Source organism: Rattus rattus, chromosome 11, assembly GCF_011064425.1.
Source record: "Rattus rattus isolate New Zealand chromosome 11, Rrattus_CSIRO_v1, whole genome shotgun sequence".
Lineage (NCBI taxonomy): Eukaryota > Metazoa > Chordata > Mammalia > Rodentia > Muridae > Rattus > Rattus rattus.
In genome coordinates this window covers 53,680,385-53,697,631 of record NC_046164.1, presented here as the reverse complement: position 1 = coordinate 53,697,631, position 17,247 = coordinate 53,680,385, and the positions used below count along the sequence as shown (strand labels likewise).

General features: G+C 45.7%; 1 protein-coding gene across 1 annotated transcript in view; it reads right to left on the bottom strand.

The window, feature by feature from the left end:
* The window catches only part of Ccdc149 (coiled-coil domain containing 149), a 94,786-nt gene that overhangs the window by 60,793 nt on the left and 16,746 nt on the right, over window positions 1-17,247 (bottom strand). Inside the window, exon 2 of the mRNA XM_032916013.1 lies at window positions 2,864-3,025. Within this exon, the coding sequence (XP_032771904.1) occupies window positions 2,864-3,025 (162 nt within the window). The remainder of the gene's footprint in view (window positions 1-2,863; window positions 3,026-17,247) is intronic.

The following is a 17,247-nucleotide window of genomic DNA, read 5'->3' as shown; positions in this document are numbered from 1 at the left end:
CACACACACATGCATATATACACATGCACATGTACACACATAAACATCCATTTTGCCTATACATACACACATACATATCTACATTTACACAGGCACACACCTGCACATGTGCACACACACACACACATAAACATGTTGCATGTACACAAATGCATGTATACACACATATCTACAAACACACATTCACACATGTAAAAACATATAAGCACACGTGTACACATATATGCACACACATGTAAACACACATGCATAGGAACACACAAGCAGATAAATGAAAAACATACACATGTGCATACACACAAGCACACATTAAAAACACACATGCCCTAAAGCTGTAGCTTTACTGTGTTATCTGTTCCCAAATAGGGCTGCCTTGTCTGGCTTCAGCGAGAGAGGATACACCTACCCTGGCAGAGACTTGATGCACCAGGGTGGGGAAATATCCAGTGGGGCCCCACCCTCTCAGAGAAGGGGAGGGAGACAGGGGAGTGTCTCTGTGAGGGGAGGACTGGGAGGAAGGGTAGCATTTGATATAAATAAATTAATCAATTTTTAAAAACACACATGCATACACATAAAAACACATGAGCACATATGCATCACATGCATATGTGCACACAACTGTATATTATTTGTTGGCAGAATAATCAAGGGAAGGAAACCTAATTTGCTCAGATAAATAACAGAATTTCCAGTTCTATTAGGCATTTTGACTTATAAAAGTTGAATCTTCCTCCCATTTGTGCCTTTGGGAACATAAACATCTCTTGAGAACAAATATCCATAAATTGAGAACCTTATTGTTGTTGTTATTGGTGTTGTTGTTGTTGTTATTATTATTATTATTATTATTATTATTATTATTATTATTATAGTTTTATAAGACAGGGTTTCTTTATGTAGCCCAAGTTGGCCACAAACTCCCCAATCCTGTTCTAGCCTGTCAGATACTAGGATTTCAGAAATGTCTCACCACACCATGCTAAATAAATAATCTGACATAGACTCTAGTCACATATGCATCTAAGTTACTTCAGTTTGAGGAGAATTTTTATTTCTACTCTAGGACAGCTCAGTGATCCCAGGAAAATGATAAACTATTAACAATAGTGCCTGCACTTAATAGAAACCGGGCACACACCTAGTCCCAAGACTTGTGAAGTGAACCCAGAAGGAACACAAGTTGAAGACCAGTATGAACTACATAATGAGTTCTAGACCAGCCTGGACACACAGCAACAGCATGCTGACAGAGGAGAGGGCTCACATCAGCAGGGGAAAGGGAAGCATCACTGATTCCTTGACTTCTGCCTAACTTACATCCTTGACTGTGACAGATGTGTCCCAACCATGGGGACTACACAAAAAGCCCCAGAAGTGATACAGTGGCTATTCTTGATTGTCAATTTGACTACACCTGGAATTAACTAAAACCCAAATGGCTAAGCACACCTGTGAGGGATATTTTTTAGTTAAATTATTTGAAGTAGAAAGGTCCACTTCTAATCTGGATTCTTGAGGTGAGAGGATCCACCTCTAATTCAGATTTGTTTGTTTGGTTGTTTAGTTGGTTGGTTGGTTGGTTGGTTGGTTGGTTGGTTGGTTGGTTGGTTGGTTGGTTGGTTGTTTGTTTGTTTGTTTGGTTGGTTGGTTGGTTGGTTGGTTTGTTGGTTGGTTGGTTTGTTGGTTGGTTGGTAGGTTGTTTGTTTGGTTGGTTGGTTGGTTGGTTGGTTGGTTGGTTTGGTTTGGTTTCTTGAGAGAGTGTTCCTCTGTACAGCCCTGGCTGTCCTGAAACTCCCTCTGTAAACCAGTCTGGCCTCATACACAGAGAGCCACCTACCTCTGGCTCCCAAGTGCTGGGATTAAAGGCATGCACCACCAGCCAGCTTAATACAGATCTTTGAGGTGGGAAGATCCACCTTTAATGTGGGCCGCACCTTCTGCTGCCTGCCTATACTAAAGACAAGAAAGGAGATCCCTCTTACCAGCAAGTCCATTCCTTCAATGGCGTTAGACCACCTCCTTGGGATTCTAGCATACACTGAAGGTCAGCTGAGACTTCCAGCCTCGTGGACTGAACAACTATTGGATTCTTGGATCTTCCCTCGGTAGACAGCCATTGTTGGACTAGCTAGACCACAGCCTGTGAGCCATTCTAATAAATCCCGTGTGTGTGTGTGTGTGTGTGTGTGTGTGTGTGTGTGTGTGTGTGCGTGCGTGCGATGCACGTGTGTGTGTGTGTGTGTGTGTGTGTGTGTGTATTCAGTCCTCTAGAACCCCCTGACTAATATAGGTGACTTCAGTCTGTGTACAAGGCCTAGGAAGCCATCATGGAATAAAGAAATGTTTTAGACAGCTTGGTCACACGCTATCCAGCAGAACTCTGTAGCAAAACAGAACAGCAGCCACCATGGGAGCTCTCAACCCTCATCACCCAGCAGCTATCCACCGCCTGTGGGGTCTGAGCTCATGGAACGCGACAGGACAATGAGGAACTGAGTTTTCCATATCAATAAATCAATAGTAAAACAACCACAGTAAACATATGTGGTCATGAGCACCTCCACAGGTACCAGATCTAGCATCCTGGAAGTACATACATGTAGAGCAAACAGGTGGCAAATACATCTCTACCTTTAACTTTTGTTTTCTTTCATGTTTGTTGGCTCGTTCACTAGTCTGAGACAGGTTCTTAAGCCTCTTACCCACTATGTAGCCAAGGAAGGCCTTGAAGTCCTGATTCCCCTGCCTCCATGTCCTAAATGCTCGCTAGGGTTATAGGCATAGACTTGGCTACAGCAAACAGTTGGAAGGGGTTACTTTCTAAGAGAGCATGTCCAAATGCCACCACGGTGTCACTTACAATCAGCTCTCGATACTTCTTCTTCAGGGACTGATGTTGTTCTCGCAGCTGATTGGCCATGAGCTTGTACTGGTCCCTCTCCTGCTGGCAGGTGTCCAGCTCCTTGGAGAGGATCAGTAGAGCCTCCTTCTTGCTCTCCAGCTTCCGTTTACACACCAGGTACTGCAGGACAAACAGCCACTGGTTAGAAATGGCAGGTGGCCTTCTACACTCCCCAAGTGCCCTGTGCCCCACACACTCGCCTTATTTATGGTTGGGGATCACACGCTACACTTCCGAGGGACTCTAGGCTTGCCTGACACATGGTTCTCAAAAGACAAAACCAAACCTTACCTGTCTTTGAGCTTTCACAAACTGGGACAGATACAACAATTCATTTGCAAGTGAGTTCAAAAGCAGAACTGTAAACCGGCAAGGTGGCTCAGTAGGTTAAAGCACTTGCTATAAAACCCTGATGACCTGAGTCACCTAGGCCCATAATGCAATGAGAGAACCAATTCCCAGCTTCATCCTCTGACTTCTACACAAATGCTGTGGCAGACACACACCATACACATGATGAATTACATATGTGGATAAATACATTTGGATCCCAAACTTATCTAATATGACAGACAGATAGATAGATAGATAGATAGATAGATAGATAGATAGATAGATAGATAGGATCACATAAAATTTTATTAAAATTTTACAAAGTGATACACATAAAGATATTTAATAAAAAATTATAAATATTGATAGGTATGAGCTCTCCTTAGTAATTTCTTTTCCTCAAGTTTTAAAACTTTTTCTATGCTCTTCTGCTTCTTACTAAATTCTCAAGGATAAGTCCATACACTATTGATCACAAAAATACCCCCCAAATATTATGAAAATCATTTAATTGAGCCATAAATCACTTCACTCGATCATTCCCGCCCATGAAACTCAGCAGCCTTTTTCCCCTGGAGAATTTCTTCACCGGCTATACTGTAAAACCTCTGATCTGTACTGATCTGTAAAACCTCTTCTCGGGTCAAACACAGACACCCATCCATCACCAGAGACCGATTTTAGAAGCTAAGTATTTTTGCCATACTCTGAATTCTCCCCCATAACAGCCAGGTCTGTGGCTGGGACCCCTGCCTTCAAGCAATAGTATTTCTGAATCTCTACTTCTCCCTCCTGCCCTGCACCAGGACTGAAGCTCAGCCAAGAGTCCCACCGTAGTAGCCCATGTGAGCCCCAAGAAGATTCTACTTTTGCTGGATATATCACACCGCCTGGCATTCTTCACGTATGTGAAATGTGGCACTAAATACCTTTTGAATTTTCCCCATAAAAGACCAAATTCAGAGCATTCATGAAAACAATTTATAGTTTCATTATACACCCTGACACGAGCGCTTTGTCATTGTGGACATTCACACAAAGCAGAGAGAGAACGGGCTCTCCCGTACCGTTTGAGCCAATGCTCTTTATAGACAAAAGGCATTACTCATAGATAGTGCTTGCTGAGAACCGACTTTGTTAAGTTCAATTTCAAATAAATGAAAGGGGGTAAAAAGAGAGTCTTGTGCATTAGCGCATTTTTTTTCCTTAAAATAAAAAAAAAAGAAAAAGTAATTGCTTAGTTTCAAAAACAAAGGGGGAAGAAAAGCCGCTCTGAGGCAGATTTGCGTTCTGAGAGAAGACACTTCACCTTGGTGGAATTCTATTCCCCACAGTAACAAGATTGGAATCGTGCCTAAAAACGCTTTGGATTTTGAGACTGACTTTGTCTGCAGGATGGCAAAATGGTTCTGTCGACACAGTGATTTCTCGAGAGTCAAGTCCCCAACAAGTAAATATCGGAGGTGAGCGGCTTGAAACCCTAAACTGCGGTCTCCTGAGGGAGGCATTGAGATTTCACAGGGGAAAGCATCATTACACACCACTTAACCCATCTGCCCTTCTCTCAGCTTTCCCCACAGTCAGCAGCCCCCGTCACCGGGGCTTTGGGTGTGGATGGCAATAAGATTGCATTTATGGGATTCATACCTGAGGCCCCAAAGACATCCAATGGGGAAGAAAGTCTCAATTGTATCAAAATACTCACTGAGTAAACTTGTACAGAACACCCATCTCATGAAGGGGGCCGTAAAGGCTACCTCCAACTAGAAAAGCAGGGATTCGGGTACCCTGCCCTTGAACGATCCAAAAGAAAAGGCATTTCTCTCCAAGGCATGCTCCAGGTTATAAGCAATGAAAGGCAGTAGAAAACTCTGGCTTCAGGCTCTATGGAACCTGGGAGAAGCCAGACACGGAAGCCTTGATCAGCCACAGTGGCTCTGAGTTTGAGAAGCAGAGTTCTACAGTTTGCCCCTAAGCACATGGGAGAGGTGACAGTTATAAACTCTATCACAAAGAGCTAGGCTAGGAGAACATCACAGAATGGGGGGCCGAGAGCTGGACAGTGAGGAGGAGCAATGTAAAGTGCTGAGGTGGCCACCACACTCATGAACTCCCCTCTGCTAAGGTTACCTGCATAAGCTCTGGCCAACAAAACATCATCAACATTCTAGCAGACAGCACTAACTGGACTCAATGGTTTACAAAAAAAGAGGACATGTTGGGGAGGGTTTGGGGGAGGGGATGGGTGACAGAGGATTTGAGGTAGATGGAATTATATTACAAAATATATAGTATATATACACATATGTATAATATATATGGTATATATTTCTATATTATAATATATTGTGTATTTTATAATATATTATATTAATCATAATTATTTATCATTATTATATTAATTATAATATGGAAAATTATATGCAATATATATGTATCTAAAGAAAACAGAGACATTCTTACAGAAACTGAAGCCACACTGAGAAAAGGGCGGGCCTAGAAAGTGACCACTCAGCCGTCTGTCCTTTCTTATGCTCGCTCTGATTGTCAAGAACTTTAGCTCATGTCATTGTTTTTATCAGCAGGATAAACCTTAGGCTGAGGTCTTATAAAACAGCCCAAAGTGAATCTGAGCACAGGGCTAGCAGAGTGAAGACTTGTCTTAGCATTTGCATCCACCGGTAACACTGAGGATCCAGAAACAGAATGTTGGTGGTTCTAAGATGTGCAGGTTTAATTGATATGGGAAGACCCAGGGGATCCTGGTGGGTGTACATGGAGAGTGAAGACTGAATAGAAGTGTGCAAGCATTCATTGTTCTCTTTTCCTGACTGTAGAGACAAAGTGAGCTGCTTCAAGCTCCTGCTGCCTTGATTTCCCCGCTATGATGAACTACAAGCTAAAATTGACCCTTTCTCCTCTAAGTTGCTTTTTTCAGAGTACTTTATCACAGCAACAGAAGAGAAACTAAGCCAGTCATCTTGTCTGATTTTCCTGTCCTTTCTGTACTGTGACTTGGCCTTGAGCTATACTTGGTCTTAAAGAATGGTGACTTTTTAGCATCTCCCCTGTGACAGGGAGTGGGGGGATTGGGGTGTGAATAGAAACTTCCCACGGAGGGACAATGCAGGATGTAGTCATGGTGGAAATCCTGGCAGAGGAGCCAGCATGCCAGCGCTCCAGTCTTAGCTTTGCTATTCCTAGCTATGTGATCAGCCAGCTAACCACTCAAGCCTCCCTGTCTACCAAATGGAGATGGAGACCGTGCCTTCACGGGGTTGGCATGAGAGTGTAAAAAGCTAGCATTTGTAAGACATCTAATGCATTAGTTGTAATTGCTGTGACTTCCACTCAATCCCTCTGGCTGAGACAAGTGGAGAGAGCTTGGAAGTGAAGGTGCTCCCGGGAGGAGGGGTGACACACCACATGGAGCCTGCAAGTCTGGGAGAGGGGCTTTCTGAGGTGAGGGGTTGGGGGGCAGAGTGGAGTCTATGATAGGCACTAGGAAGAGCACAGAGCTCACAGTAGGGAAGTAAAGGTATGGGGGCTTCCTAACCGGGGTTGAACGATGAGTGCCGAGCATGGGGCTGGCGAGGGGTAGTGCTTGGGGTGAAAGTGGAGAGACAGATGAGGCCTAGGGAATGCACAGAGGCTGAGCAGTTCAGCCTCTCTTCTCCCAGGAGTGAGGATCCCAGGGTCTCTAACCAGGGGATGCTCATTCAGAGTCTTCTCATCGGGAAAAATATTATCCTGCCATCAGAGGGGGTAAGTCACATCAACATGGGCACAATTTGCCATGCAGCCCACAGTGGGAGGAAAAGGCAATGGGGCTTGGGACACAACGTCATTGCTCTCTGCAATGTGAGCTCCCCCAGAAGGCTTCCAGAAAACACTCTGACTGCTGTTTCTTAATGTGGCCTGTCCTCACCTTGTCTAAGACAATATGGTTAGACAGGCACTCCCGAGACCATCAGACACAAGACACACATCAATTTAGCATCAGCCACAGAGTCTGAGATGGGGATCATATCAGTGGGTCCACGAGTCATGTGACCTCCCCACCACACTGCAAAGGCTGTGAGCAGGACAAACCCAGGAAAACACTCCACTCTCTGGCCGCTTGGGTGGAGCCAAGGAATCCACCTTCAATCTCTTATTCCCTCACTGTTGATCTTCAGTCAAGTAATAACTCTGTTGTCCAAGTTCACAGTTGGAATAGGGACAGTGGATTTTTCCCTTTCCAATTTCAGGAAAGGAGGTATTCAATTTATTTTTAAGAAAAAAAAAAAGAGGAGCAAATGCATTGTTTGATTGTTTGGTTGTGTTTTGTTTGTTTGCTTTTTAATGTTTGCCATGTGTCTAGCATTGCTAGAAGTAATAAGGACTTTATTTGATTGTAATAGCAACAGCACCCACCACTGTGGTGAGCTCACTGTCTTCCATTCTTTGCTGAGTGCCGTATTGGAAGCACTCTATTTGTTCCCTGTGGTGGGTCTCTGCAATAGACAGTGGGGTTGGCCCCTTATTCAGAGATTCGGACTTTGAGCCCAACGAGGTCAGTTATCTAACAATCTCAAAGGCAGGAGGTGGCAGAGTTGCACTGTTGTCTGTACAAAGAAATCAGGATGCTTTGGTGGGAAGTAACAGTAAGCACTCTGACATAGGAATATACCGGAAGACTATTGGCAATATAGACTTGGCTACTGGAGAGACTTGGACTAGAGGGAGGAGAAGAGGGAGGGATCTGCAGACACTGAGGGCAAGGCCCAGAATACCTACGACCAAGTACCACTGCAGCAGAATTTTGGTTGGAAACTGCCCAAGAGGTGAGCTGAGTCCCAGTGTTTCAATCTTTGTGATTGAGTGGTATCTTCAGGGCCCTTGTCCACAGTCTTGGGGTAGACAGATGGGTCAGTGACAATAGTCTCTAAGTAAAGGAGCTATGAGAAATAGAAAGGAATGCTGGGATTGAAAAAATGGCCAACTCGAGGAGGATTCATTTTAGTTCTTCTTTCCGAACCTTGCAAAGGTTCTGGAACCTTCGCGTGTGGCTCATGAATAGCGTTTGAAAAATAAATGGTGGGTATTTGCTATCAATCCCTTTTATTGTCATTGCCTCTGAGCTGCTTCCATCAGGTGCAGAAACACGTGTCCCCCGATGACAGTTGTGAGCTGTCAGGACTCCCGAAGCTGCAGGTAGTTACATCCCTACCGGCTAGAGAAAGGAAAGTGCCACACACCAAGGAGTCTAGGCAACCCAGGAAATGCGCATGGAATGAACTCCATAAAATACGCCCCGTTTCTGGCATGTATACTAGATATCGTGAAATATTTTTATTATCCACTCAAAAATAGATTTCTTTTGAATTGCATTTCAATTACTTTTTTGAAGCTGAGCCTGTAACTCATGGGTGATGTTAATTCACACCCACAAGTGAAGGTAGTTGGGTCCTCATCACCTCAAGAACCCCATCCCACAGTGCGGGCTGTTGAGCGCCTTTTATCTGCCCATTTCCTGTTATCTGCAATAAAGCAAATCATAATTGCTACAAGGAAGACCATAATAATTAAACGACTATCTGACATACTACATTAGGATTTGGACAGCTTTATGACTGGCTAACTGCCGCCGAGAGAGGAGGTAGCTCCGTGTCAGGGGAGTATGTCTGCCAAGTGACCCTTTCTACCGAATAGTGACTCGTGGTCCTTAGTGACTTTTAGTGAAGAAATCAAGCTGGCTTTCCTCGCTGTGTGAGGGCGTACCTGCTACCCCACGAAGGCATCAAAGAGAGGGGGTGGCACACACAGCCCAGGGTCATGAGCAGGAAGAGCCCAGGACTTTGTTCTCTGCAAGACTCATCCTGCTTAGAGGCACCTCCTCACCTAGACCTGGAGTTTGGATATTAAATGTCCCTCAAGGGCCCACGTACCAAAGGATTCCTTCCTGTCATGGTAATATTAGAAGGCTGTGGATCCTTTAAGAGGCAGGGCCTTGTGAGCTGTCTTGGGTCATGGGAGCATGCTGTTTGAAGGGGGATGGTGGGGAACAAGACTCTCTCCTCTCTCTTTTGAGTCCTGGCCATGAGGTGAGTAGCTTTGTTCCAACGCACACTCCTCACCATCATGGGCTGCCTCCTCCTAAAGCTCAGAAGCCATGGTGCCGACGGCCCACAGATGCCAGTCAGGAAAACTTTCTCTTCATAATTCCCTCGGGTGTTTGCTACAGTAATGGATTCCCTCGGGTGTTTGCTACAGTGATGGAGAGCTGGCAACACTGAGTTATCCTCTGCCTAAGTTCTGTCCTTAGTGCTCTCTCTCTCTCCTGCCCCCTCCCCTCCAGCAACCCCTCCTTCCTACCCAACTAGAAGCACCGAGTAAACAGCACTCAATAATCAGCCCACCCCCTTCAACTCCGATGGGCCACCTCTTCGTTCCAAACAGCTGCTTGGCTCTGCCCTGTGATGTCTGGAAGCCTCTTACCATAGCCTCTTCTGCATTCCCTACCTGACGACTTCAATCCTGGATCCTTTCCTTCCACCACGTGGGACCCAGGGATGTGGATCAGATCCTCAGGCTTCATGGCACCGTTACCCACAGAGCATCTTGATGGCTCTCCTACCATTCTTAAAAACCCCTCTGAATGTTAAAGCGCCTGTCACACCACAGCCCCTCAGTATTTGGCCATAGCCTGCTTCTGACTTGACTGCCTTCCTTGTTCCCATTAAAGCCTCCTGCTATTACTCACCCCCACCCAACACACAGACACACACACACACACACACACAGACACAGACACAGACACACACACACACACACACACACACACACACACACACACACACACACACACATCTGAGTTTATCCAGTGGTAGGGAAAGCATCCTGCCCTGAAAGCCTCTTAAGCTCCAAGAAGAGGAGGAGTGGCTCCTGGTGGCTGTAGAGCAGTCTGAATGCACCTCAATAGGAGAGAAAGTATGTGTACATGCGTGTGTGTGTGTGTGTGTGTGTGTGTGTGTGTGTGTGTGTGTGTGTATGTGTGTGTGTGCCCGTGCCACACATATGCATTCTGTGACACAACACCTGCCCCCTTACCTACTCTATGCCTTTGGCCTCTCTGCAGCCAGGCCTTTCACATAAACTATTGCATCCCCAAAGGCAAGCACAGGCTCTCGCCCACAGTGAGAGTCGAGAACATAATAAATGAGATATAACCTGTCGAGATGTACCTCCAGTCCCCAGTGAGTAAGTGAATGTACACACACATTGATATATAAATCTATGCATTTAGTGTTAGTTTACATATTTTAGCAAGACAGTCGTCGATTTGATGTTCTGCCTAAATCTCTACCAGGTATGTCCATCCTTGGATCACAGACCACATGCAGCCAAACATGACTATGAATGTTGCCCAATACAAAATCATAAACATGATTTTATGGGAATTATTTTGGTTTGTACCGTGATTGTTCGGTTCAGAAAGGTAAAACTCGTAGATGACAACATCATATTTGCAAAGTCAAAGGGCCAGGGGGAAATGTAGAGTTCCACAAGCAACAGCTTACATGTGGACAAAGTGTGAGAGAGTCCCTACAGTCATCAAAGTGGGATTTGTGCTCTGAACTTTGAGCACATAACACAGTGCTCCCCTTAATTCGGGGCATACTGTCCCTTCCCCATTCTATCCTGCAGATTTGCCAAATGGGCTCTCAATCCCTTAGAGAGACACAAATGTGTCCTTAACTTCTTAATGAAATGATTGGGCGTTTAGCGTAAAAAGCCATGTTGGCAGCCAGTGTCCCGCATTTAGTTCAAATCTCTCCCTGTTCCTCCCTCAAGCTTTAAGTGCAAGCTTTTCCTTCCCACTCTGCCCATCTTTCATGGGCATACCTCCCAGAACACAGACCCTCTACTATGATGGTGCTCTCCTCTGAAACTTTTAGCTAACAACAATCCAGCGTTCCTAAGTCGCTGGCTTAGTGATTCTAATGGCATCCTGGAAGATGACTTTTTTTATGATCCATCTTCTTCAGGCTCACCCTCCCATTTCTCCCTCCTTGGGATTACTTTCGACAGGCAAACTTTGATTATTTGAATCCCGCAGGGGATGTGCTGGAATTTAAGTTAAGTGAGATTTCAGGTAATTGGAAGAGTTTATAACGTGAACGGCAGTAGCTGGGGGGTATGTGAAATTCCCCGACAGTCTTGCTTAACTGGAGTGGTGACTAACGAGATGTACCTGCATATCTGTTTCAATCCATTTCTTACCGCTTCTCTCCCCTCCCACCATCTAAGACACCACGCTTCCTCTCATGCTCCCCACTCCCTGCCTCCTTCGGGCCTGTAAAAGCTGAGTAGGAACGCCAGGGAAGAAGGCTGCTCTTTCTGCTGCTGGCCACAGAGAGCCAGGGCATCCCTCTTCCTTTGCTGAACAGAGCACGTTTTTCTCAAACTAACCGCTTCCCTAGACTGATGCTACTGCCACCACTGTAAGGATAATCCGACCTTGCCTGAGGCCGAGATGTCGCCTGCCAGTGGGGTGTGCAGCTCCAGTTTATTACAGAGATCAAATGCTCCAGAGACAGCGCTGCCATCACTCGGGCAGCCAGCAGAGGCTCTCCCATCCCCAGCCAGGTTGCTGGGTGGGGATCTGGAGCCATCTGGACTTGAGGACAGCCTGTGCGTAGGCCCTCACATGTCTATTTACCTACTATATTACACATCAGTCACGCACAGGCTGAAGGAGGGCATGTTCTGGCTATCGTCTCCACATAGGAGAGAGGTTCAGCTCAGCTCTTCAGGGCCGAGCAGCATCAAAAAGGCAGCAGAAGCTGGGGCACGTGTTAGTCAGGCTGACTTCAAAAGCTGGGGAACTACAGCGGCTCAGCTTTCCCCGGAATGAGAAAGATCATAAAAATGGCCCCGGGCCACTGGTGGTGGTGTGTCTGTAATGCCAGCGAGTGGAAAGCTGAGGAGGACGCCTTTTAATAAGAACTTGAGCCACATAGAAGACTATCTTTTCAGACAGCATTGGAGGGCTAGAATCAAGCTCACTGGTAGAGTATATGCCTAGCAAATAAATAAATAACCACAGACAGACAGACAGACAGACACACACACACACACATACATACATACATACATACATACATACATCCACACATACATACATACACACACACATACATACACATACATACATACATACATACATACATACATACATACATACATACATACATACATAGAAATAGATAGGTGTAAAAGGTCTTAACCTGCTGCTGGCAGGGCTAAAATGCCCCTTTGAAGAATCTAACAGCTCCTAACTTCTCAGACAGACTCCCAACAGGACAAGCCAGAGGGGACCCAGGGCTATGTTTTCTGCTTCAGGGAGGAAGTCTCTACTTCCTGAGAGAGCTGAGATACGGTCCCTTCAGGACTCCATCTGCCTCCCAGGCAGCTGTTGACAAAGGGAAGTCAGGATGAACTAATGTGAAGGCATCATTTTTGCTGCCAAGTTGGATTCTGGGGTTTGGAGAACACCATGTGGGTTTCATGGCTATCCACTACCCAAAAAAACACAAGGAGCTACTCTCAATCCAATCCAGTGCTTGAGTTTCTTTCCCTCCTGTACATAATATATATGGCCTTTATCAGTCTGGAGTCCGGTACCCACCTATAACATAGCTCCTTAAACATCGTTGATCAACATCTATCCCCTCTACAGAAGAAAGGGGAGGGGATACAAAGGGTTTGTTTTGAAGGAACCCAGAATACCAGCAAACTATTTCAGCTTGCCAGGGCAAAAGTAAGATGATAATGCAGACTTAGCCCCTGGCTTCTGGGCTACACCATCCTGCCTCTCTCACAGAAAGGTTGCAAGGAATCCATTAAACAGCTCACCTAGAATAAAGCATTGAAACTCTAACGCCACCAACCATTTTCCTTTGATAGTACTGGGGATCCAGCTGCTAAACAGGCAAAGGGTGCGTTAGCACCTGAGTCACATCCACGACTCCCGATAGTACCCATTCTCTCACCACAGTAATCAAGAGAATTGCATCTGAACCACCAAAAGAAAAGAAACAGTCTCCCTCCTCAGGTTTGACAGCAAACCCCACCTTTCTGTATCCTGCTGGGCTGAACAGTCCCGTGCGTGGACCAGAGCACTGGAGGCAGAGCCTGGGTGGAAGCCCCACCCCCAATCCCGCTCTCATCCACTCCTACTGGTGCCAGGTGCATATCCTCTAAAGCAAGGAGGTGCTCCATCGCAGTCTGCCCTACATGTGGGCACCCGCAGCCTCGAGATCCTTCAAATCAACCATGCAAATCCTTACCGCTTTAATTACCCAAGTAAGTAGAGCTCTCGCCACCATCTGCCAGGATTCCAACCAATCGTGATCATTACAGTCGTTTTCTCTGGATGAGAACCTCATAGACATTACTAAAGGGCCACTTGGGCCCTGAATTTCCGCCTGCAGGATGAAGGTGTCCCCAGCCGCAGCCCGAGGCGGGGAGCTGTTTGCTCCCTCGCTCTGCGCTCCACTCAGCTCTTCCAGAGCATTGCTAATTTGCTCTCCCGCCTCATCTTCACCGTGCTTATTTTCTTTCCACCATCTCCAGGCATGACTGATTAGGGAGAAATTTTCCTCAACAAGAGCTGTCAGTTCAGAACCAGCCCACAGCAAAAATTCAGGTGGAGACTCATTCTGGGATGCGGGGTGGGGATTCAAACCGCTGGAGTTTTCAGGGGACAAGCTGAAGTGTAGAGAGTTGTTACAGGGGAGTCCATTTCTCTGGCTGCATGCACACGGATTGCTTATGTTAACAAAGGGTCCCCGTGGGTGACCGGAGACTTTGGCTTTTCAGGAAGATGGAAAATGCTCACTGGCTACAAATCACCAGTGGAACTCACACCAGCACTAGGCACAGTTTTGTTTCCCACCACAGTCTGTTTGTCCCCCACCATCACCACCTCAGTCATTGCCATTCATCAAGATAGCATTTGGACAGCAGTGCAGCACGTATAGATAGTCTGAAGACCTGACACTTACCAAAAGCATTCCTGACACAGCATTCGGATGTCACTGAGGCAGGTAACATCCACATTTCTCTATCAGTAAAGAAACCCAACATTATCAGGATCAGCACAGGTAGAAATAGCAAAATAAACTGCTGATTCAGTAACCAGCTGGCCTTATCTAAAGGAGATGAAAGGAAGAGGTAGAGGGACCCCAGTGGGCATAGCTGTGGTAAATAACAAGTTAGGCCCTGGACTTGAGGGTCACATGCCCCTGGATACCAATCCCCCATTCTTCAACCTTAGCCAAATGATCTTGGCAAGGAAATGGTGTCTCTTGCTGATCCTAAGGTCTTCCATCTATAAAATGGAGACCATGATTGCATATGGCTGTAAGAGATTAAATAAGATTATAAAAACTGCTGCTTAGCCTGGAATCTGACATCTGGCCATTTACTAAGAGGTGGTCCTCTCTTGTCATTCTTCTGCCAACTCCTCCTTCCCCTTCACTTCCCCCTCCTCCTCACGTATTTCACTTTCATTTGTGTTTATATGTATGTGTCTGTGTGTTTCTATGTGCTTGTGTGTGCAGGTGCCCTCAAAGGCCAGAAGAGGGTGGGTCCCCAGGAGTTGGAGTTACAGATTGTTGTAAGCCACCAGTGTGGTTGTGGGAACTGAAATCTGGTCCTCAGAAAGAGCATTAAGTGCTCTGGACAGCTGAGCCAGCTCTGCAGTCCCTCCTACCAGGACCAGTGACTAACCATCAGAACTGGTTGCTGTCCACACTGTAGCAAGGCACAAAGATGATTTTAAACGAGTGCTTGACCTAGAACTATTACAGCCATGACAGACAGGGCTCTCAGTGCTGTACTCCTGGGCACTCATGTGGCCTTCACAGTGAGGACCTATGAACTAGACATGGTGCTTGGCCCATAAGTAGGAAGCAACAAGATAGAAGCAGAATTGTTCTCTGGAATTTCCTGGACACTTTTCTCTTTGTGTTCTCCTCCTTCCTGCAGCATACTGGTCCATCAAATGGACAGCCTGCAAGCCACCTCACCGATGCTAACTGAACTTGAGGAGAAAGGCAGTAACACCTTCCTGAGGTATGCAGTGCAGAGATCAGGCGGCCGGGGTGGGAGTGACAAGTGAGGAACTGAGTCCCCCCCTAAAAGTCTGTGTCACTGCTGACAGCTGACATTGGCTATCCATGACACAAAAGTGTGTGAATATTCCAGTGAGTTTAAGTGGAAGATTTCCGTCTGGTACCTAATGCAAAAGGGGAAGAGATGGCTCAGCATTTAAAAGTGCTTGCAGCTCCTCCAGAAGAGCCATGTTTAGTTCCCTGCACCCACACTGGGCAACTCAAAACCATCTGCTACTCCAACTCCGGGGGATCTGACGCTCTATTCTGGCATCTCTGCAAATACAAGAGGCATACATAGAGAGAGACAGTCAAACGTACACATAAATAAAAGTGAAATAAATTAAAAGCATATTTTCTCCACTTAAAAACTCAGTATAGTAGGCTACCTGGCTCACCCCCTCATTTTTTTATTAATTTATTTACTTATGCAGTTTACATCCTGACCACAGACACTCTTCTTCCTGCCCCCCATAGCCCCTCCTTCACGCCCCCTCTCCACCATCAGCCTATCCTGGCACATCAAGTCACTGCAGGACTAGGTATGCCCAGTTAGGGAACGGGACACCTCATTTTCACTGGTATATTTATTCACACATTTCCTGAGGCTCAGGCAGAGTTGGAAAAGCCTGGGGTTCAAATCCCAGCTCCTGCATTACACACACATACCCGTCTGCCCACTCAGCCCTCAGTTACTGACAGCTGTGGATGAGTCACAGGCTCACGGCGACTGCAGCTATCTCTCAAGACTACATGAGTGACAGAACATGGGAGGGGCATGGGCTACCATGGATGCCTCTTCTCTCTCAGAGATTTCTCTTTTATGTTTTAAAAGAAATTTTTGTTTGTTCATTTTTAAATTACTTTATGTGTTTACCTTACTCGAATTTCTTTCTTACAGAAAGAATTCCCATTTCTTTCTCTGTACCCCTTGCTGGTCTGGTGCTCAAGGAGGCTAGAAGAGGGCATTGACTCCCTTAGAACTGGAGTTATAGATGGTTGTGAGCCACCATGCATGTACTAGAAATTGAACCCAGATCCTCTGGAAGAGCAGCAAGTCCCCTTAACCTCTAGCCACTATTCTAGCTCCCTCTTCTAGAATTTCCTAAGAAAAAAGGTAAGAATTGGGAAGTGCAAGCATTCTAGAACTTGCTCCCCTATAAATACCGGCATGTGTCTATTGTGCTATCAGTGAGGTTACTTCAGCTGCGGTTAGTCATGCGCCTCTGTGGGAAAGCATGTTTGCCACACGCAGCTTATCCTTGTGATTGCACACTTTACTCAGGTGACTCTTCTTAACCCTCAGCATATAAACTGACTGATGCTCTGGATAAAGTCGCATATTGCATGAGGCTTTAGTCTGCCTCACATTTTTAGGCCTCCCTCTCCTAGGTTCACACTGCCAAATAGAGTGGTTGACACTTGGCTACGTGGTTGCATACATGTGTAAACAATGCATTCTTCTTTCCACCTAAAATGCAGGCTTACACTGCCTGCAGGGTAGTCTTCGCATAGATACAAAATTAAGACGGCATCTACTACAGACTCATTTTGTAGAAATGATAACATAAGAAATGAGAGATCACACATATATTAACGGCAGTCAAGTCTGGGTAAACTAAAGATTTTTTCCCACTTCTTAAACATATCCATATTTGCTAAATTTGAAACGTACAGAAAATTTGTATTACTCAATATTAAAGTTAAAAACCCATTGTTACCTATGCTATTTATCATACCTATATAATAACTTTAGCCACTTACTTTTCTTTTCAATTTCTTCCTCTTTCAAAAATCTAGGCCATCATGGCCAAGCCTTCCATGCTGCCTGAGGATACTCTGCCTGGC